The 22,671-nt window shown below is 37.9% G+C and overlaps 1 protein-coding gene and 1 pseudogene across 7 annotated transcripts; both read left to right on the forward strand.

The window, feature by feature from the left end:
• Positions 1 to 1,379: 1,379 nt before the first annotated feature.
• On the forward strand, positions 1,380 to 14,782 carry LOC149839121 (serine/arginine-rich splicing factor SR30-like). Of its 6 annotated transcripts, XM_090002294.1 has the most exons (15): positions 1,398 to 1,412; positions 1,810 to 1,887; positions 2,013 to 2,112; positions 2,499 to 2,564; positions 2,663 to 2,737; positions 2,867 to 2,978; positions 3,082 to 3,128; positions 3,263 to 3,320; positions 6,752 to 6,801; positions 6,950 to 7,006; positions 7,104 to 7,225; positions 7,316 to 7,408; positions 14,099 to 14,132; positions 14,222 to 14,308; positions 14,389 to 14,782. In XM_090002294.1, the coding sequence occupies exons 3-15, from the start codon at positions 2,026 to 2,028 to the stop codon at positions 14,431 to 14,433; spliced, it is 933 nt and encodes a 310-aa protein (XP_089858420.1). In that variant the 5' UTR covers positions 1,398 to 1,412; positions 1,810 to 1,887; positions 2,013 to 2,025; the 3' UTR covers positions 14,434 to 14,782. The 6 variants fall into 6 exon arrangements, 5 of the variants coding, with proteins under 5 accessions (XP_089858421.1, XP_089858417.1, XP_089858418.1 ...); XM_090002295.1 differs by lacking the exon at positions 1,810 to 1,887 and having other exon boundaries at positions 1,380 to 1,412; XM_090002291.1 differs by lacking the exon at positions 1,810 to 1,887 and having other exon boundaries at positions 1,384 to 1,518.
• A 3,279-nt stretch (positions 14,783 to 18,061) lies between these two features.
• LOC149839122 (phytochrome A-associated F-box protein pseudogene) lies at positions 18,062 to 20,210 on the forward strand (annotated as a pseudogene). Its single transcript, XR_016431466.1, has one exon. The product of XR_016431466.1 is annotated as a phytochrome A-associated F-box protein pseudogene (transcript).
• The last annotated feature ends 2,461 nt before the right edge of the window (positions 20,211 to 22,671 follow it).

The following is a 22,671-nucleotide window of genomic DNA, read 5'->3' on the forward strand; positions in this document are numbered from 1 at the left end:
TTCCTACAACTGCCTCCATCCCAAACGACTTTGGAGTTGGGTATTCCCCACATCCCACTCTGGCAGGCCTACCTTCAACGCCTAATTTTAGGGCCTAAATCTTTTAAGAGCTTAAAAATTCAATGATTACAACTTGTCAAATATTTGTTTTTGTGAAACTACTGGATTGATGGTGCTCGATCTTATAAATGTGTCATGTTATATACATTTGTTAAGTTACTCCAAATGTACCTTAAAAAAAGGGCTAATATTTGCTACCATGATAGGTGAGGAACTCCTTAGTAAAAAACTGTAATATTTTAAAACTTTTAATGTTTTCTCGACATGTGGCCCTAAATCTACATGTTTAGGTTAGTAAAAATTGGTGTTTCGATCACATTATTCATACATGTAAGTAAGATTTTACAAGGGTTAAAAAATCAAAGGCCTATAATGTACAAAATCTCAGCACTCAGGTAAAATCTTATTTTTACATCGTAAAACTACAATCCAAAAATCAATCCCTACTATTTTGATCATGCTTAACACATCCATGGGGTCAGATTTGTTCAAAACAACCTCTCTTTATAAGTTCCAATTAAGGGGTGGTTCCTTACTCATGGGGTAGCAAATCCTATTCTACAAAAAAGTTACTCTATACATACAAAGCTCACACCTAAGGGTTTTTGTTAGAGGGTATGATGCAGTCGTTCATAGACAATACTTTTCTGATATTATATTTGGAAAAAATATTTGATACTAATGAAGACATAGAACTACTGAGCTAGAAATCGTAGGTGCAAGCTTTATCAACATAATTTAACCACATAGATGTGTTCAGCATGGTCTGTTTGCTAAGTATCCTGCCTTAAATCATATTTTTCCAGCGGAAAAACGTAATTTTTTGATTATGAAGTTTTTTGGTACATTGTGGGCTATTGTTTTTTTTAAAGATCTTTAAAAACTTTCTTACTTGCCACAAATACGTGATTCAAAACATGTTTCCTACTAAACAAAACAAAAAACCATGTAGATTACATATGTAACATTTGATTTACAAAAAGTTAAAACAAGTTTGAAAGAAAGAGTATTTCTACTCGATAGTTTCATACCGATTAGTATAAAAAATTTATCAATAGTTTCGTACCTTCATTAGTACCAAAAATATACCCTTATATTCATGTATACGTTTAAAATTTATTTTTTTTACGCATGCTTTATTTTTTAAGTCTCACGATAAAAGTTAAAATTATGATTTATCGTGAGATATCATTCGTCTAGTTTTTTTTTTATAATTTTAATTTATCGTACAACGAATCTAACAACAAACAGCAAAAATCACCAAAGTTTCACCCTTCCTTCACGGCTTCTATAAATACCAATCAGCCCTCGACCGCCTTGCCCTAGTGTTCGCCGCTAGAGGCAATTATCCGGTGAGCCATCTCTCTCTCTCTCTCTCTCCGCAATCCTAGAAAAAACCTAGCCCTATTTTCAAGCGTCGCCCATCCAGTGGATGCATCTCAGGTTTTCCTCCAAGCGGTTCGGGATTTTCTTTATTTCTTTTTGGTTTTTACTGCTCGAACTCTGAAAAATCGTTTTTTCCCCCTTACTTTATGAGTTTGGTGTGGCGCGATGGTCATGGGTGCCTCGGTTCTTGTGTTGGGGTTTTCGTTTTTCCGATTTGGTGGTTTCTGATGGTTTTGTGTTCCTACTCGAACGATTCGTGGTTTATTCACATATTGTACACGGTGGCTTTTGAGGGTTCGACGGTTTAGGGTGATTTGGACGTCTATGGTTTCTTTCGAATTGATGCCCATTTGCGAATTCTAGGTGCTTAGCAATCTAAGGTTTTGTGCTTCAGTGTGGCCCGGGCCTGGTTGCTCATCATAAGTAAATACCAACTGGGCTGTATGTTTTTGTCTTCTTGTTTAAAGATTGATTTTTTGTTTCCATTACCATTGTTGTCATCATTATTGTTTTGTTGTCGCCATTGTCGCTGTTATTGTTGTTGTTGATTTTGCTTATTTTCGTAGAATTAAAGGAAAGATGAGTAGCCGATCAAGCCGCACACTTTACGTTGGTAATCTACCCGGAGATGTTCGCGAAAAAGAGGTCGAGGATCTCTTCTACAAGGTTTGCAGAACTCCCCACAATTTACTTCTTTTCAAGGATTATTGTGCTTTTCGTTTTGCATTCTTGCCATCTTGTTTACTTTTATTATTGGCAAGATTAGCTCCTGTCTGTAGTTAGTAGTGAATAGCATTATCTTTTTGGCAAAAAAAAATTGTTTCCGTTATAGTGTTGAACGTTCTTCCATATGTTTTCAATTTTAGTGTTGTTTCATGTTAGGAAACCAATACAAGGATAAACTTATGTTTCCGTCATCATTCATTGGGGAAATTGAAATTCACATGCTTGCATGCGTTTTTTTTTGGTTGATTTTGTTGTTATCATTTTAATATTTGCTTCATTGTTTCTCAAGATGGTTGCAAAATAATTCCTATGGTGCTGATTTTCAGTTTGGGCCCATTGTTGATGTTGATCTGAAAATACCACCTAGGCCTCCAGGATACTGTTTCATCGAGGTAGGGGAACTGGCACTCATGCCTAATAACTAGTTATTTGGGACTGTTTCAAATCCAACATACAGCTTCTTATTTAGTTGGTGTTGCTTCTTTTGCAGTTTGAAGATGCCCGGGATGCTGAAGATGCTATTCGTGGTCGTGATGGATACAATTATGACGGGCACAGGCTGCGAGTGAGCTTCTGTAGTTTATTTTTATTTTTATATGTTTAGCTTTTACTGTTGATGTATTGTTTGTTATCAGTTGATCTGGGTTGTTCAGCGTCCACAAGTGCTTTGGTGATTTATTTTTCATCTGTTTAGGTGGAACTTGCTCATGGTGGTCGTGGCCATTCTGCATCAACTGATCGCCGAAGCAGTTATAGCAGTGTGGGAGGTGGTGGACGTGGAGTTTCAAAGCGGTCTGAATACCGGGGTGTGTGTTTGAAGTTCTTATGTTTGTCATTGGATATATATTATCTTCATGTTGCTGTTATTATTATTTGCTGTTGTGACACATTCTATTGTTTGCATTCCAGTCTTGGTTACTGGATTACCCTCATCTGCTTCCTGGCAAGATCTTAAGGTGAACCTATCTTTTTATTTCACTCCACATTTCATTTTGATGAAAAACTTCCTTGATATTCATTTTTTACCATATTTGTTAATACATAATTATGGTCCTTCTTAACTCATCCCACTGTTTTTCTGTGACATTAGGATCATATGCGTCGGGCTGGTGATGTTTGTTTCTCCCAAGTATTTCGTGAGGGTGGTGGTAAGATTTTATTATTGATTATTTATTTTGTGTAGGGTGGGGATGGTCCTTTTCTTCCACCTTTTTACAGCTCCGATTGATTTTTTTAGAGCATTGAAGTTGCATTTATGATAATTTTCAGCTAAAATCATTAAGCAATCATTGTTTGTGTGGCATCAAAGGGATGATGAAATCACACAGCACGGTTGCCAAGATAGTTATGATGCTCTACCATTATTGTAACACCCCAGGTTTTTTAACCCTTTTAAAAACACATGAAAATTAAATCTTTTCGTTATCATTTAAAATCGACAGCAAAAACCTATTCGACTAGGGTTCAAAAACCTTGGGCGGGTTATATTCGACTCAAAAGCTTGGCAAAACATCATTTGCATCTCTTTGCAAACTAATATTGAAATACACCAAGTTTTGGCACAAAAGTACATTTATTTATTGGAAATATAACATTTGAAAAATACACTCTATTTCTTAACATAGTACCAAAGCCAAAACCAACACAACACTCAAAAGCAGTCTCAGGTCCACACCCAAAAGTTCGCCGAGCTCAGTGCTCGTCGTCCATCTATTCTGCCAAGACATTTCCTGAAAAATGATTCAAGTAGTGGGGTGAGATAAACTAAAGTCTCAGAGTGATCCAACTACGAGCATCACTGAGTAGTAGCACGAGATCAAGTTAGTTTGAAAAGCCACTTAGCCAAAAATCTATTTTTCAAACAAGAGTTTATCCTAAACTCATTAAACATCGACCTTAGTGAGAACTCATACTGTAAAAGAGATACAGGAGGAGTTGACCCTGCTGAATCAGGGGTCGACCCTTAACTGGGGTTAAAATTTCTCTAAAAGAACAAGGAGAAGTCGACTCTCCCAACCTAGAAGTCGACTCTTTGCACAAACATAACCCAAAGTCGAAAGATGAGTCGACTCTCGGCTCAACAGAATCATCAAACAAAAAAAAGGAGTTGACCCACCCAACGCAAGGGTCGACCCTCAATGCAAAACATAATACCAAACATAAACCAAGGGAAGTCGACACCCCCGACTCAGAGGTCGACTCTCAAAGCATAACATAATGCTAAAACTGAAGAGGAGTCAACTCTCCCAACTCGGGAGTCGACCCTCATAACATAACATAACCCAACATTAGAAAATGAGTAAACTATTCTAATCTAAGAGTCGACTCTCGGCTCAACAGAATCAACCAACAAAAATCAGGAAGGAGTCGACCCACCTAACACAGGCGTCGACTCTCAACACATAACTTAACACTAAATATACCAAGAGGAGTTCACTCTCTCAAGATAAGAGTCGACCCTCACCTTAACAAAACCACCACTAGCCTCAAAATGAGGAGTCGATCCACCAACCTAGGGGTCAACCCTCGGGTTGCACCATGCACCAAGCATATAAATCCATGTCAAGTATAACTACATGCATGAATATTTTATTCATATTTTTATTTAGTTGCTTTTGCATTACACGCTATGTTCATACACAATATTGTTATGATCCTATTTACACCAAAGGGCACCACTCCCCTAAAAACAGTGGGCATCTTCGGCCCATCTAAGGGTTTTCATTCATTCATTTACTTGTATTTTTAATCATTGAAGGACATCAGGACACTTGCACAGTTCAGGGCCCTTCTTAAAGGTATTCCTCTCCTTGAAGTCGATGCAGTGCACTACTAGGCATGTTGCAACATCTCCACCTTCACCTTGAGTATCAGAGTCAATGGTCGACTCGTCAAACAACACGAGTCGACTCACCGTTGCAAGGGTCGACCCATCAAACAACATGAGTCGACTCACAAATGCAAGGGTCGACTCATCAAATAACATGAGTCGACTCACAGATGCAAGGGTGGACTCATCAAATAACATGAGTCGACTCACAGATGCAAGGGTCGACTTATCAAACAACATGAGCCGACTTACAGATGCAAGAATTGACTCATCAAACAACAAGAGTTGACTCACCGTTGCAGGGGTTGACTCATAAAACAACACGAGTCAACTCATAGATGCAAAGGTCGACTCAACCCAACAAGAGTTGACTCTTCCCAGCAGGGGTCGACTCTTAAGCCTAGGGTCGACCCTCGGGCCCAACCAAACAAAACAGAGAGCATGGACTCGACTCCAGAACTGCAAGAGTCAACCCTGACAGTAATACATTTAGTTTCCACCTTCGAAACACAAAAAATACAGGGATCTAAGCACCCAAATCGTCCAAAATTTCTTCCCCAACACTCCTAGACTTGTCCCAAACTGATTTACACTAGTTTTCCCAATTTTTCATGGATTTAACATCACAAATTACTTCATAACATGAAGGAACATGCTGAAACCCGAAATATCAAAGCATGAATCCAACTATCACATGAAATCTTCCAAACCAATGTAATTTGAAGCATGAAACGATCATAAGCATGCTGAAATCAGATATCTAAACATGCATTCATCCAAAACATGCTATAAACTCGAAGATTGAAATCATCTAAACATGGTTTAACACGCTAAGGTATCAAACTATGTAGGAATTCATCTTTTCTCAAAATCATGATGGAAATCATAAAATCAAACATTTTTTTCTATTTCGATCACAAACTTTCCTGTGCATATGTTGTACATTAGCAAGCAATACGAAGAGTATAGGATCATGCTTCAAATCTACGCTCATTAACAACGAGAATCCATGCCATGCCTCAAAACCACTGAAAATGTGCCTCTAAGCAACACCGAAACTCCACACTTGCCGGAAGACGCTCCACCTCTGCAGCTCCACCAACGAGGGAGAGAACTCATGGTTGAGTTGTGAGCAAGCGAAGGAGAAAAGGAAGGTGAGGGGCATGCGGTTGAGGGAGATGAGAAGAGCTTAGGAGAGAGAGTTTCATTGAGAGAGTGAGAGAGAGAGTAATACATATAAAAAAAGGGGGTTTGAGAGGTGGCTAAACAAAATTAAACGGTGGGGGTGAGATGTTTAAGTTAATGACAACTGCCCTTGCCTATATTACTAAAATGCCCTTCATAACATTCTTTAACCCATTTTTGCTAATTTATTTACCATTCTGCCAATCTTAATAAAACCAAGATCTTTTAAGCAAATACGTAACATAACCCCTTACCAAAACAGTCCTTTACCTTTTTAGAAATTTCCAGGTACGTCCCTTGCCCAGAAATTATGATCAAATTGGATCCAATTCAAACCAGATTTTGGCGATTTCGGGGTCCAAATCTCAGGAAATCTGATATACGACAATATAATTTGAATTATGCGTAAAATTCATTTTAATAGATTAAAACATGGGAAAATATCGGGTTATAAAAAGTCGGGATGTTACAATTATTGCCTGTTTACTGAAAAATATGCAGCTATTCCGATCTTGTGAAGTTTAAGTGCTGGTGAATTTGTGTGATTTACCTTGTGATTTGTAGGCACAACAGGTATTGTTGACTACACAAACTACGATGACATGAAATATGCTGTAAGTAGCCAATTTAAGATTAGATAAGTAAATGCTGAAATTTGAAACTAACATGATTGACATCTTGCGATTATTATGGAACAAAGAAGTTTCATTAACTGTGTGCTTGGAGATGAGCATATAACTTTGTACCACATTGTTTGTTCAGATTAAGAAGCTTGATGACTCAGAGTTCAAGAATGCATTTTCACATGGTTATATAAGGGTATCTTCTACTGCAATACTAAAATCCGTTCCTTTGTAGGCTGCTTTTACCCTTGCTTTTTGTCTTCTTAGTGTATGTGCTGTATATGTTTTTTAAGGTAAGGGAATATGAATCTCGGAGTCGTAGCCATAGCAGATCCTATTCCAGGAGCAGAAGCGTAAGTCCTGCAAAACGTAGCCGCAGTCATAGTCGAAGCAGGAGCCATAGCCAGAGTCAGAGGTTTGTCTTGCTCTTTGAAAGGTTTATTATTTTCTAACTTAAATTGTCGGTGGCTCCTCTTGGATTGAAATTAGTTGAGTTGGTATGCAGCAAGTCCCCCAAAGCAAAATCTCCAGCTCGATCACGATCACGGCCTGTCTCATCACGTTCTCGTTCTGGATCAAGGCATCGCTCTGTGTCGAGGTATTTTTTCATCAGTTAGATTCATATGTTGATTTCTGATTCATTTTATGTTCATATCAAGTATTCCAAAATTAGCTTATTTATGCCAAACACAAGCAGCAGCAAGAACTTCCCCATTTGCAATTTAAAACCTGCTGCTATTAAATTCTGTTCCTTCACATTATTCTAAAACTAGCTGATAGGATTCATATTGAAGTGGGATCACTCACAAGAAAATGATTATGGAAGAACATTTGTACATTGATAGAATATGTTTGAGAGATTTGTGATGAACTAGATAATGGAACAGGTCAGGAAATTGCAGTTACTCAAAGAGATTATGAAGATCACAGTCGCAGTTATTGGCAATATTTAAAAAATATTGCAATTTTACCATGATATGTTCCAGAAAAAGTGTACTTTGAAAATAGCCTACTTTTGTAATAGGTTGATTTTTATTTTATTTTAACAACTTTTTAAGAGTTTTTTTTCCACTTCTTTAATGTTTCTCTTTATATTTAATATATTTTCTATATTATTGAAGATAATATATGCTAAATCCCAAAAAACAATTATAGAATGTGAAGATATTTTCCCTTGCCAAGAAAATTTCGATACTGATATTTGTGGCACTGGCTAGGTAAAAAAAATCCTGAGTTGGCAAGATATGTGCATATAAATGGGTCATATGTTATGAAACAGGTTATGTTTCTATACATGTCTAACAGCTTCTAATCCTGTAAAAATTCCTAGGTATTTTGAGACATAAAAACATTTTAAAATAATCAGGAACCTATGTCACATGGGTGCGGGTGCGGGGATGCGGCACTTTAAAAAACCTTGGTGCGGGGGTGCGGGAGGGCAAAAATATAAAAAATTATATATATATATATATATATATATATAATTTTGAAGTTTTAACCAGTGATATCAAAAACGCGTCTTGAGGCTCAAAAGGCGCACCTCGCCTTGAGGCGCGGTCCTCTGTGCCTTAAGGCGCAAGCCTGAGGCACAATTTTTTTTTTATTTTTTTTACAACAAGATTTCTGAGACATAATCAACAAAGTTTTTGTAGGTTAATCTCATATATTATCCAGTTATTTCAGTCATGTAATAAGTTTATTAGTATATTACTATATTTTAACTTTTGTTGGTTAATCTCATATATTTTTCAGTTATTTCAGTCATGTAATTAGTTTCTTAATATATTTTAACTTTTGTTGGTTAATCTCATATATATTTCAGTTATGTAATCAGTTTTTTAGTTAATTTTATATGTTAATCTCATATTTTTTAGAATAGTCTTGTATATTTTAACTTTTGTAGGTTAATCTCATATATTTTTCAGTTATTTCAGTTATGTAATCAGTTTCTTAGTATATTTTAACTTTTGTTGGTTAGTCTCATATATTTTCCAGTTATGTAATCAGTTTTTAGTTACTTTTATATGTTAATCTCACATTTTTTAGAATAATCTCATATATTTTAACTTTTGTAGGTTAATCTTATATATTTTCCAGTTATTTCAGTTATTTAATCAGTTTCTTAGTATATTTTAACTTTTTTTGGTTAATCTCATATATTTTCCAGTTATGTAATCAGTTTTTAGTTACTTTTATATGTTAATCTCATATTTTTTAGAATAATCTCATATATTTTAACTTTTGTTGGTTAATCTCATATTTTCCAGTTATGTAATCGGTTTCTTAGTATATTTTATCTTTTGTTGGTTAATCTCATATATTTTCCAGTTATGTAATCATTTTTAGTTACTTTTATATGTTAATCTCATATTTTTTAGAATAATCTCATATATTTTAACTTTGTGTAGGTTAATCTCATATATTTTCCAATTATTTCAGTTATGTAATCAGTTTCTTAGTAAATTTGATGCAGTGGAAAGAACCGGCGTCACACGTTAATCTTTTGATTCAGCGTGGCAGATCACGTTACCCAGGAATCAACAAATATAGTTTGCAACGAGGCACTCCGATGGTGAACGAATGTCACCGTGGAATACACGGTGACTGTTTTTTTTTATTTTTATTAACAATCAATCGAATGGCTGAATGAAATAACTAGTAGGGAAAATAAAACAAAGAACATTAATGTAAAAGTTGCTGTAGAAAGCTGAACGTGACAGAGGAATAATAGAAGAAAAACTGCAGAAGGACGTGCGGCTGAAAGAAAGCAATAACAGGGAAAACTAAAACAGAGAAAGGATACCGACTGTGCGTTAGAAAAAAACTCAGAAAAGCATAAAGGAAAAGGCTGTTGCAATTAATAAATGCTCAGACTGATGGAAGAAAACAAATACAAAAGGACAAAAAGGAAAACAGTCAAGGAGTCTGGCTGAATTCAACGTGAAAGAAAGGAAAGTTGCTGTAAAAAAAAACCAACAGAAAAGAAAACAGGCTGACAGAAGAAGACAAAAAAAAGAATAAAAAGATGCTGAAAAGAAAAAAGAAACTGCTGCTGGAAAGGAAGGGATGGCTGCTGCAATTCTGAAAGTCCTCTCCTCCACGCACGCAACCCTAGAGTGGTTTTTAAAGACTGCTACTGGACCCAGGTATAGGGTCTGGTATTGGACCCGAGTCTTGACCCGAATCATCTTCATGCTGTTGATGGATCGGGGTGCTGTCAATATGTAGACCAGACCCGATCCTGCTCTGCATCAAAATTTTAACGTTTTTTGGTTAATCTCATATATTTTCCAGTTATATAATCAATTTTTAGTTACTTTTATATGTTAATCTCATATTTTTTAGTACTTATTTGAGATTTTCTATTTCTTATTGGTTGTTATTTCATCAATAAAACATTTCTTTATATATTTGTATTTTTAGATATTTTTTTATAATTTTTTTAAGGTTTTCAAAAAGAAGTTTTGAGGCTTACGCTTTACGCCTCGAGGCTGACGCCTCGCCTCGGTTTTTGGTGGAGCGCCTCGCTACGCCTCAACGCTTTTCACAACACTGGTTTTAAAAGTTAACATATAAAAATATTAACGTTTTGTACATGATGCAGGGACCATCCTGTTACAATATTGTTACATTTTACATAGAGAGTTTGTGAATTCTCTCAAACCTTCAACCGAGTTCACGTTACATTGGCCTTGGCTGCACTAAGGCCCAACCATGCTCCTTGACGTTTCTTGTAGTTCCCTTGAGGTCGAGTGAGAGAGACAGAGAGAAGAGGCAGTGAGAGAGACAGAGAGAAGAGTCGGAGAGCGAGTGAGAGTGAGAGACATAGGTCGAGTGAGAGAGACAGAGAGAAGAGACAGTGAGAGTGAGAGACGGAGAGCGAGTGAGAGTGAGAGAGACAGAGAGAAGAGAGGTAGTGAGAGTGACGGAGAGCGAGAGAGAGAGAGAAGAGAGAGTGCGAGTACCTAAGGAGTGAGGAGGAGAGGTCGGAAGGCGTCGGTGTCATCAGAAGGCTTCAGGAGAAAAACTCGGACAGGAGGAAAATTAGGGCAAAAAAATTTTGCCCTAATCCTCCTCCCCTAAGCCTTTTCATCGGGCGCTTTTTTTTGTCCAAAAATTGGACACAAATGACCCTGGTGCGTTCACTGCACCCAGGGTTCGGTTGACCGCACCGGGTGCTGCACCCGCACGTCCACCCACGTCACATCGACACGGGTGCAGCACCCGGTTGGCCGAGTCCCTATGACATAGTCAGGAACCAATTATGTATGTCCAAAGTAGTTATTTGTTTTTTATTAAGATGTAGAGAGCTGCTAAGTTGGTAGAATTGATGAATGATTGTATGTCCAGAAACATAGCATATAGTAGCGATTCTAAATGTATTTTTATAGTTGCGTGATGGAGTAGATGTTGAAGTGTACCTGAGATGATATACAGCAGCAAACAAGATTTCTGTTTGACTCGACAAACCCAAGTTTGCTTAGCGACTCTGGGATGAAGCTCCAAACTCTGTGTGGAGCTGATTTGATCGCTTCACCACCATGGGGCCTGCACTTAACCACAACACCATCAACACTATGCCTGGAAACTTAACAGGTTCATTTTATACTAGGGAATCCTAACACAGGCTGCTGGTTTGGGCTCAGGAGGATTTTATGTACCACATGACCAAAAGTTTTTTTTTTGGTACTAGATGTGCAATCCCATGGCCTGTTTTGGTGGAATAATAAATTTTTTCTGTAAAGAATCAAATAGCCTTTAATCATGAACCAAAGTGTTCACCAATATCAAGTGAACAACACACAAGTGTTTTCTAAGGAACACACTCACAAATCCCACAAGGGATTTGACACAAGAAGGCTCACAATATAAAAAGAATAATATTTTATTGAATCATCATAAATGCATACTTTACAAAGAGGGGAAGACCCCTATATATACACAAGAGAAGAGAGGAGAGAGGGTAAGGAGAGCCAAAAGAAAGAGAGAGAGACCACTTCCAGCGGCTAGATTTCTAGATGTTGGGTTGGGGGCTTAGTCAACTTAGTTTGACCAAGTCCAAAACAATAAAATAAAAAATAAAAAGAAAGAAAGAAAGAAAAAATATATTATATATATGTATATACATATTATAGTATATACATAAATATATATGGTATATACATATTATAGTATATACATAAATATATATGGTATATACATAAAAAAAAAAATATATATATATATATATATATACAATTTAATAGTTTCTATATAGAATTTTTTTCAGTTTGAGCATGTGCAAAACAAAAATATTCAATTTGTAATTTTCTGAACCATATCCATTCCTTATAGTCCTTTGATCATTTTTATTTCCTTAAGATGTTTTCTGGAGAATCATGCTGTTTATTTCATTTGGCTAATAATTTGTTAGATTTGTCCTGTTTCTTTGTCTGCTTTTGAGATTACAATAATCATCAATCTAGGTAACTGCATTTATTTTAAGCCTGTCCCCTCACTCTCCCCCTCTTTTTTCTGGAGTACTTGTTGTAAAACCAAATTCTATGTTGGGATTGTTTATGTCTTTGACATGGACAATGCTTGCATATCCTTTTTTTTTAATCTTCAGGGAATAACATTTGCCGTGTGGACACTGCTTGGATGTCCAGTCCTGTCTTCAGTACATCTGCTGCCATGTTACTGTATTCAGCCTTGCTTGTTGGCTTAAATTCTCTGCACCTATCATGCCATTTGGATGTTTTCCATTGATTTGTTGTTTGGTATATTTTCCTGTACTGGTGAGAGTTCCAGACGTTCCTCTCATTTGGATCCTCAGTTGAACATCTAAAACTTTTCTTTTCATTTGGCTCCTCAGTTGAACAGCTAAAATTTGTTTTCATCATCAGTCCATTGTGAGTTTTTTTTTTTGGATTTATAACCTGAAGAAACCGCACCCGACACGAAGACCTGGTCGTGCTGGCTCAGCCTGCCATACCTACGGTCATCGTGCTGACAGCATAAAACTCCAAGGCTAGGACCCCTGCCCCCGGGGCTTATGAGTCCATTGTGAGTTCATCTGGACTTTTGGTTTTTGTGCTTTAATTTGTTTATTTGATGGTATTATTTGGGTCGTTGCTGTTACAACTTGTCAATCATGATCCAGAAAGCGATCTGGATTTTTCTGGATACGCCTGTTATTATGAGCTTACAGTCTTAACTGCGGTTCAGTTGCGTGTATTGGGCATAGGATGTCATCCCAAAAGATCCCATCTGTAATTTATACTATCACTCCTTTTTTCATTGTCATTACAAATTGTGTATCTGGATATGGCATACTTTATTATTATGAGTACTTGTCACCTTTGCCCGTGTTTTCAGTATAGTAGGATGCATTCTCTTGATTGTCATATCCCAAAACCTTGTCTCCTTTTGCTTGTGTGGCTAACAATGCTGTGTAGTCTGTCTTGTTCCTTTTTCCTGCTTGGGAAATGCTTAATATATCAGATGTGAAGACATGGGAAAGGCACAAACAAAAGACGGTGATGATCTGTCTTGACATGTGCCATGCTATTCTTTACACCTGCTCTTTTTTGACATATTCCATATCCTTAACCATTAAAATGCCTCTGCTAGAAGAAGAGGGTGGAATGTGAATTTAAGCACGGTGGTTCTTGCCATTATCATCCCGTGTTTTGAAAGTTGTCTTGTTTTCCTGTTTATAGATGAGGGCTTAAGCAGCGATTTGGGGATTGCTTATTAGGAACTTGAATGGATTCGTGCGAATGCCTGCAACTCTTTTTGGTTGTGGAGGTATGCTGGTTCACAAACCGAGCAGCTTTGACAATCAGGAATGAATGTTAATACTTTGTACATTTTGGCATAGTGGCGTGCTCATAGGAGTTAAGTGACACGAGGAATGGATAGCAACACTGAAAGTGGCATTGGGGACTTGCCAACTTAATTATCTTGTCATCTTCATGCTAATAGTAGTCAAGCTCAGGATTGCAGGGTCCTACTGGGAGAAGTACCTCTCTTTCTTTCTTATCACGCTAACACCATGGTTTCTTACTCATCGTTTGATTATGGATAATTTAGTTGCATCACCAGTGAGCAGTACTGCTGCTGTTTATTTTTTTTAACGTAGAGTTGTAGCCAAGTCTTCATTTTGTAGACATTGGTCAATGCTACTAAAGCATATCTTCCCCCTTGTTCAAATTGGTTACTGTGGAAGAGGCGTCGAAGCTTTTGGATGAAGGTCTTAAAGCTACTCTGTGGACATTAAACTCAGTTATTTGTGGAACTTTTGCAGATCAAGGTCCAGATCAAGGTCCCCATTTGCATCTGTAAGTGTTTGTTTAGACCTTAGATTCTATCCTCTGTTCTCGTTTGGTTTCTTGTTTTGGAAATGTTTCTCTTCACTGTGGTTTGTCAGCCTCAACATCGTAAGCGAGTGAGCAAAAGCCCGAAGAGGCGTAGCCCGAGCAGAAGCCGGAGCTTATCCCGCTCTCATTCACCTGCTGTGAGTGTAATCTTGGGATTTAATGGTTCCCATTTTGTGGTTTTTCCATGTCATTGGTAACACGTTAATTTACTTTGCAGGCAAAATCTGATCGGAGCCCATCTGTTGATTCAAAAGGCCGTTAATGGATTTGGTGGGCTAGAGTTTACTGATGGACTTTAGCGCATCAGACTTCAAGTTGGAGTCCATTTGGGAGGTTAGAGAAAGACATTTCTGGCCAATGTATTGCATATTAATGAGATATTGATGCATTGATGTTTGTTTTTCTTGAAAGAGAGATATTGATACTTTTGAATTCCAAATTTGGGACTTTTGAATATTTGTATCTCAGACAGGTGTTTGAAAGGATGATGTTATTTAGGCCTTTCAAACGTACCGCCTGTTTTCCTGATTGGTGTTTCTGCCTGTTCTGTAAGTTGGATATGGCTGTTGAACAGAATAGTATATCATATGTGTGCTAGTGTTATTTATTAATACTCTAGTATTCTACAGAAATTCCACTAGTGGTTTACTCGGTGATTTGAAATTGCTGGAGGTGATTAAGAGTTCCGTCTTTGTGTTGCTCATCTTTTCTATGTTCTGCTGATTTTCACACGTCATGTTTCTTGCAATGGCGTATACACTTCCTTTAGATGGAGTACATACTATGATTGCTAGAATTCTCCTTGTGAATTTGATTGATGGGACAGGAGGGATACATAAACAGAGCCCTAATAATAATGGATCTAGGTTGCTTGCTCATTTGAGTTCAGATAGTGCAATGCATGTGATGAGGGGTGCACCTTGTACTGGGCCTGCCTGATGCATCTGATGAGATACAATGCCTGGGCTAAGAGCCTAAGACTAGACTGGCATCCGGGCAACTGGGTCTTGTCTGGCTCAGGCCTGATGGTATCATATTGTTGCACTGGTGTGAGCGAAGGCCCATTTGCAGAGCCTGTATGATCATAACGCTGGATGAAGTAATCCTATCACACGATCTGTGGGATCCCAATGAATTGCTTGCCCTAGAGGACTTTGTGCTAGTAATTTAAACTCATATCTGGATCCTATAAATCTGGTTGATTGGTACTCAGAGTGGCGTACCCTTTTTGGCCAGAACTTAGCTTTGTATGGTTACTCTCCTTTCTGTCTTGGTCGTCTTTGATTACAAAATTTACAGTAACACAACTGTGCTACCTGAATGCTCTTTAGGGCATTGATGGTGGTTGTTTTGGTTCGCTGGTTCAATTATTTGGTGAGGAAAAGCCCAACTGCCGTTGATCCACAATGATTAAAGAAAGAAAGGGTCATCTGATGTTATCGATAGAGTTTGACCCATTTTGTTCGAATTTGGTCGGTGGATTATGGACCACAAAAGCTGGAGTGCTATACCACCATAGTTGATACCGTAGTTGGGGGCTTGTTTGGATCCCTTGAAACTTGACCAAGCTCTCAAATTGCGATCGTGACCGTTTATTCTTTGTCGATCTGAGTGAGGCTATAATTTGAAGATGGTTACACCATTGAAGAACACAGCTAATTTTCTGACTTTCCATGAACTATAACATTAATGTCACCAATGCAGACCAGTGAAAATTGTGTTCGTGCGAGAAGAGTGAAAAGCCATTCCCCATCACTGACTGCACATTGGCTGGCCTCAGGTTGGTCAAACCCTTGAGGTCCTCCCTGCCCAATAAGGAGCACATTCAGCTTCAACCTTGCGGCAAGGGATGCCATCCATGGGTTTCGAACTTGTGTGGTCCTGTTAACTTGGTGACACTCACAAGCTACCCCTACCAGATAAGCGGGAGCTCTTGTGGGACCAAGTGAGTACGATGGTAACCATGTATAGTCAATCTAAAGTCGTCTTAAAGGTGGTGGTTAAAGATGAAAAAAATCATATATCGATCGATACATTTTGAACGTCATCATGGCCTTAGTCAAGTTTTCCGTGTACATATTAAAAAACCGAAAGGCTTGGTTCATTGTTTGTAAAGTAAATAATCCAAGAGTTAAGTCGGCATGAGTTTGGCTCAATAGGTCTAGGGTTCAAATCAAAGCAATACAGCACTGGAGCCCTCTAAGTATTGAAACAAAGGGGAATGAAAACCTATCGAATAGAAAACCTCTTAAACCTACCTAATAAGAAACATTTATCTGATTTTTGGTGTTTTTTTCAAAATTATGACCTTACAGATGTGATCTATGCACTTGTTTTTATAGGAACCAGTTCTTGGACCATTTGATTCCGACGCATGGATATGTTTTTATAAGGTTTCAAAAATCTACGGCCTACAATTTTATAAAATTTTAATACCATTTTTTTTCATCCAAAATGCATGATCCAAGTGTCGATTTCTAGTAAATAAATCATGCTGAACACATCTTTAAGGTCAAAATTTCAAAAAAATACTGAAAATCCAATAAATGTTTCTATTGGTTTGGTTTTCATTTCCCTTGAAACAAATGGCTCATTTATTTATTTTTGGTATACTGAAACACATAGCTCATTTATTTATTTTTGATATACTGAAACAAATAACTCATTTATTTATCTTTTATATATCTAAACAACTAGTTCATTTATTTATTTATCGACGTTTTATCAATGGGCTCCATCCAGTGGTATGGGATAACATAGACAAATTTATAGTAGTGCAACAATACACTTAATAGGGTTAATATTTGGTGCTATTGAGGTCATCAGATTCTATGAAACTATTGAGCTCAAAATCATAGGTTCAAGCTTTATCTTTTCAATTCAATCTGACCACATAGATGTGTTCAGGAAGGTTTGTTCGCTAAAGATCAAACCTTGGATCGTGTTATGTCAATCCAAAAATATGATTTTTTGAGTCATTAAATTTTAGTGCATTGTGGACTGCTAATTGAAGTGCTTAAAAAAACTTGCTTATATGCAACAATCATATGATTCAAAACTCATTTCTCGCTAAACAAACACGGTTGATCACATCCATAAGATTTAATTTACAAAACAAATCTAAAACCTATGATTTTCAGCTCAATAGTTCCATATAATTTTGGTGCCTTCCATAATACCAAATATTAACCCTCTTAATATATACAGAAAAACAATATTGTCATTATCGATGCCAATCCGCTTGGATCAGTCCAAAATTGATTCAATATGGGCCGATTCAGTCTTCAGCCTATTTTTAACATTTTAATATTGTTAAAAAGTTTTAATAATTTATTTATTTTTAATGATTTTATATTAAAAAGGTAAAAATGGCCGATTCAGCTTTGATTCGGTTCTAGTCTGAATTAACTGATTGTTTTGAAAATCGATTGAGATGCAAATCGATACCAACAATATTTTTTTATTTTTACTCACAGAAACTGCTCCAGGCACAGAGACCTAGCTGTGCTGGCTTAGCCTGCCATATTATGGTCACATATCTTATTCACCTGAATCGTTGGCACTGACAACATTGCTCGAAACCATGGTCACATATCTTATTTACCGGAATATCTGAGTGAAAGAAAATCTCGCGATAAATTCGGTTTTTCTTGCTAAAATATCGAAAAAAGTCGGTGTGTATTCTGTGTTAAAACCACGTAAAAATGATTTTCAAAACAAGTGATTTAAAAAAAATATTTTGAGATATTATCGAGCATTGAGGATATCGCAGTAAAACCACGTTATTTTCAAAATACGGCGATATTTGTCGCCATGCACATCCCAGAAGAACCCTAGAGCTAAAGAAGTCTCTCTCTCTCTCTCATTCGTTTGGCCAAACCCAAATTCGATTCGGTTTTCCCAAAACTCAGTTCGTTTTTTCCAAATTCGCGAGATCTTCGGTGTCGATGGATTTCTCTACTGCCGATTTCAGGCGTTCTGAGATCGACTCTTGAAGCCGAAAGATCGCAAGAACGCTTCCACCCAGAGCCCGAATCCTTGTCTCCTCTTTTCTTGTTTTTTCATCTTGAAAAACCATAGATTGCAAACCCTAGACTAAAAGAGAGTGAAAAGATCTGGAGAGAAATCTGTGAGGAGTAGAAGAAATGAAGATCGACCGTCCAAACTGCCCGTTTGATCAAGCCACCACTTTTCTTTTTGCCCCTCTGCTTCTGATGCCCTAGATTCTCAAACTAGAAGCCGAAAATCGAAAGCAAACGAGAGAGTAAAGGCCCAAAAACTTTCCGTTTCTCTAGGGGATTAGAAATCGAAAGAACCCAAATCTTCCAATTTCCCCACTTTTTGTTTTCTTTATCGGAAACCCTAGTTTCCTGACTTTGGATCAGAAACCCTAGACTAGAACCCTTCATATAGGAAAAAAAATTGGCGGTTCAACGTCGTTTTGGGTGACTATCAGTGTAACCCAGAAGAGAAAAAGTAGGAATCGATGAGATTTGGGCTGCTTTTCTCTTCTGGGTTCCTGAATTTCTTCCTTAGAGGTGGAGATTGGTGAGTGGAGGGCTCAGAAGAAGGAACAAGAGGTGAAAATTTGAAATGGATAGGAGTGATTCGGACGCAATCGCGATCCCCACCTTCTCAAATCTCTCCGACGACATCCTTCTCAACATCTTCTTCAGATTGGAAGACGACCCGCGCCACTGGTCGCGGCTCGCCTGCGTCTGCGCGCGATTCAACGCTCTCATCCGTTCGGTCTGCTGCAAAACCAAATGCTCGTCCACCATTCCTTCCGTCGTCTGCGATCTCTTGCACAGCTACAGTTCTGATCCGGTCGCCCTTTTCTCTCCGCCTCGTGTCGATGGCGACGGCGGAGGGGAAAATAAGCAAGAAGCGGAGGCCGAGCCGCCTGGTTGGTGGTCTTCCCTTCAGAAGGTTAATGTATGCTGCCCGGGTCTTCTTCATGCTGGTGTCCTTTTTGGTTCCCGTGACTTTGGATTGGAGAGAGCCATTGGCCCAGATCATGATTACGTCGTGACTCAGGGGAAGTCCTTCAATTCGTCACCGTCTTCGCTCGAAGGATCGAGTGATTCTATAAGCCTCCCGTGTTCTTCTGATGGAAGCAGGTCTCGGTCTTTATTTGTTGATCTTTTCTTTGATACTATGCATGATGAATCTGAATGTAAGAAGATGGATGATGGGTCGCACAAAAATGACATGGTTGAATTGGATAATAGTTCCAATGTGCATGGTAAGGTGGCGTGTTTTGATGATTCGGAGATTGGCCGGTGCGAACCGAAGAGGAGGAAGAAGTTTCGATCTGTAGATGCTCATTTGGCAAGTGGGATTTGGAATTTATGCAGAGAGCAGGGAAATAAACTGTTAGCTAGCAGGTTTAGGGGTGATTGCCTCTACATTTGCGATTGGCCGGGTTGCGAACATGTTGAAGAGAGGAGGAACTATAAGGTTTTCAGGGGAGTATTTAAGAATTTTAAGAGGTCTAGGGTGTGGAGGAGTATTAAGGACTCAAATGCTAGGAAGGTTGGCCTGAATTGTGCATTCTGTTCATGTGAAGGCACTTGGGATTTGCTCTCTTGTTTCTGTTTGAAGAGTCTCTGGGAGTACCATGACGATGGGGAACCAGTTGTGCGGGCATATGTATGTGAAAACGGGCATGTTTCTGGTGCATGGACCGACAAGCCTATGTACACTTAAAAGTGGAATGGCTTATTGTTTGATGGGACCTCTCTGCTGTTTTTGAGTAGATCTTCCTTTAATTTTAGAACATGATATTAGATGTGCCATTGGTTTCAATGGATTGATACGGTTGTGTGAGATGCCAATCGTTGTATGTTTTCTTTTCGTTCTTTTTTCGGTATTGTATTATGTGAAAAGATCAACTGCTTGCTGTTGCTGTTTCCTGGTGGTCATGCAATTCTTGCCGATTAAGAGGATTTTTTTGTTATTTTTTTTCACTGGATGCTTTGTTGTATTTTTTCTTCAATCATTTATTTGCTGCTCAATTGCATTAGTGTTCCTTTCCTATCATTGTATGTCTGCAGGATTTTGGTTAATCTCTCTTTTTCTCTCTCTCTCTCTCTCTAATCTTCTATGTCTAATTTTTTAGGCCATGATGTGGTAAACACTATATATTTCATCAAGCAGGTTTAGGCGTTTAGCTGTAGATTGTTCTGTTGTAACAAGTTGCTTTTGTTTGATAGTCTTGGGAATATTCCCTCGTGACTACTCCAAGGCATGGTTGGATTTTGTGGGATAGCTTCCTATCCTCCATTATTTTAGTTTCTTCTCTTCATTGTTGTCTTACATTTGGATGGCTGCGGCTTTAATCTTCAGGGGCTTAATTACTACCAATGTGCATTTAGTTGAGTCTTTTATTAGTTTAGTTTTTGTGTTTGTTCTGTTAGTAAATATGCACTATGAATATGAGTTTGCTTTAACATAATTGTGAGGAAAGGATTGATATGAAAAATCATTCTCTAACAAATTATTGTTCCTTATTGTTAAGAAGAAAATTTTAGACATCTGGATTGGTTTTGTACTGTGTTTGTATTTAAGCTGCTTAGGTTTGGTCGCAGCAATATCTGTGTGTGTGAGTGTGTGGAAACAAAGGAAGAGAGACAAAAGAATCAGATTCTATGAATCAGTAAGCGTAGTTGAGAACCCTCTATCTGAAAATCTGCACTCATCTTTGTTGGCCGCATGCTTATTATCATATTGGAGAAGTTCTCATTCCTTATGTTCCAAATGACTAGTGTTGTAATGAGCTACTACCTCTACTCTATGTCACATGGGTGCGGGTGTGGGGATTCGGCACTTCCAAAAAACCCGGGTGTGGGGGTGTGGCAGGGGCAAAAATGTAAAATATATATATACCGTAGGTTCCCCCAGCGCGGGTTGGGGTCCAGTTATCGACCCAGCCTGCTGCGTTCTGCTGACTGTCATGATTCAATGTCTTCACGAAAAAAAATATTAGCAAAGGTTTGATGTGGTTTGTTGGAGAGAGAGTCTTTAGGAGGCCTACGGCTCCATTGTCACGCCACTGCTTAGGGTTCTTCAAATTTCATTTTATATACAGTTGCACACAGATGACAGCTAAAAGAAATTTATTGGATTTGACATGCGAAAAAGAGAGGTATACACGAGGCTACAACATAATTGAATACTAATAGCCACCAAGTCTACCATCATCATTATCATTTATTATGGAGAGAGAAAATCCTTGACGAAGAAGGATCTGGATCGTTGAAGCCTTGAAGGATAAAGACTTCAAAAGGCTCTTGAATTTTGGTTTTAATTTTTGAGGAAGATGAATCATCATTTCCAAGTTAACAGTGTGTTTTTCAACGCTGCGAATTAATTGTTTGGAGGCAGGAATAGCATGGGAATCTGGGATGCCAACAAAGCTCGTGAGATGTTGTGGACACAAGTGCCCCTTTATAAAACAAGAAGCAACTGTCAGACCGATTTTTTTTTTAAATTCTGCAACCCATTTCGTAGGGCAATTTTTTTTAAAAAAAAATCCAAAAAAATAAACCGAAATGGCCCTGGGTGTGGTCAACGCACCCAAGATCGTGTTGACCGCACCCGGTGCCGCACCTGAACCCATGTCGACGCCGGTGCGGCACCCTGCTAGCCGAATCCCTGTGACATAGCCTCTACTGGATCTAGCAGTTAGTTTGCAGCCGCAAGAAAGTTTTCTAAGGATGCTGCAGGAACCAAAAGTCAATTGACTGTAGATGTGGGAACAATTTTGTCTAAACAGTTCTTATAATTAGCTATTGTTTGCATTTAGCATGGGTCTGCATGTGAAAACGCCTATTGGTTTGAGTAACTAAATTAATCTGCGGTGACTTCCTGTGGATATAATTTTTTGGCAGTTTAAACCAGAGTTACTGAAAGCTTCTTAGGTAGGTGGGAAGCGTGCTTCCCGGAAACTCACTTATAGAGCATGATACTCCTCGCTCTCAAAACTTCATGAGAATCTCGATTCTCTTGTGCCTCTTCTATGCTTTCCACATGCATCTTTCATGCTTCCTATATGCTTCTCTCATGTCTCTTTTTCATGATTTTCATGTGGGTTTTTTTTCACTCTTTCACTCACTTCATATGTGCTTTCTCATTGATAGCCATCATTGCTTGATTTTAACAAAAAATAATTCTTACACTGAAAAATCATGAAATACAAGAACAATCATTTATTTTAGTTTTTATTTGGTTTCTGTTCAATTCCTATTCAGTTATCATTTTGCTTCATTTTTTTTTATTCCTGTTTCACTTTCAAATTGATTTTTCGCTTCTCCCCTCCTATCAATTTTAAAATGTCTTTCCTGTATTGTTTCCATTTTGGCTTCCTAGTCTGACAACCTTAGTTTAAACTGTATATTTTCAATGTCAATTTTTACATTTATCAACTTTATATTTAGGGGAATTTACATATAGGCACTTCATTCATGGACAATTTTTGTTTAACCACCTATTTTGTAAA

This window comes from Nuphar pumila, chromosome 4, assembly GCF_984573655.1.
Source record: "Nuphar pumila chromosome 4, dmNupPumi1.hap1.1, whole genome shotgun sequence".
Lineage (NCBI taxonomy): Eukaryota > Viridiplantae > Streptophyta > Magnoliopsida > Nymphaeales > Nymphaeaceae > Nuphar > Nuphar pumila.

What these genes read in the sequence shown, in the direction of transcription:
- LOC149839121 (XM_090002291.1), top strand. Translation starts at nt 1,493, where the DNA reads ATGCATCTCAGGTTTTCCTCCAAGCG. An exon ending in CTCAGGTTTTCCTCCAAGCG is followed by an intron (nt 1,519 to 2,012) that starts GTTCGGGATTTT and finishes TTATTTTCGTAG; the next exon opens with AATTAAAGGAAAGATGAGTA. An exon ending in CAGGATACTGTTTCATCGAG is followed by an intron (nt 2,565 to 2,662) that starts GTAGGGGAACTG and finishes CTTCTTTTGCAG; the next exon opens with TTTGAAGATGCCCGGGATGC.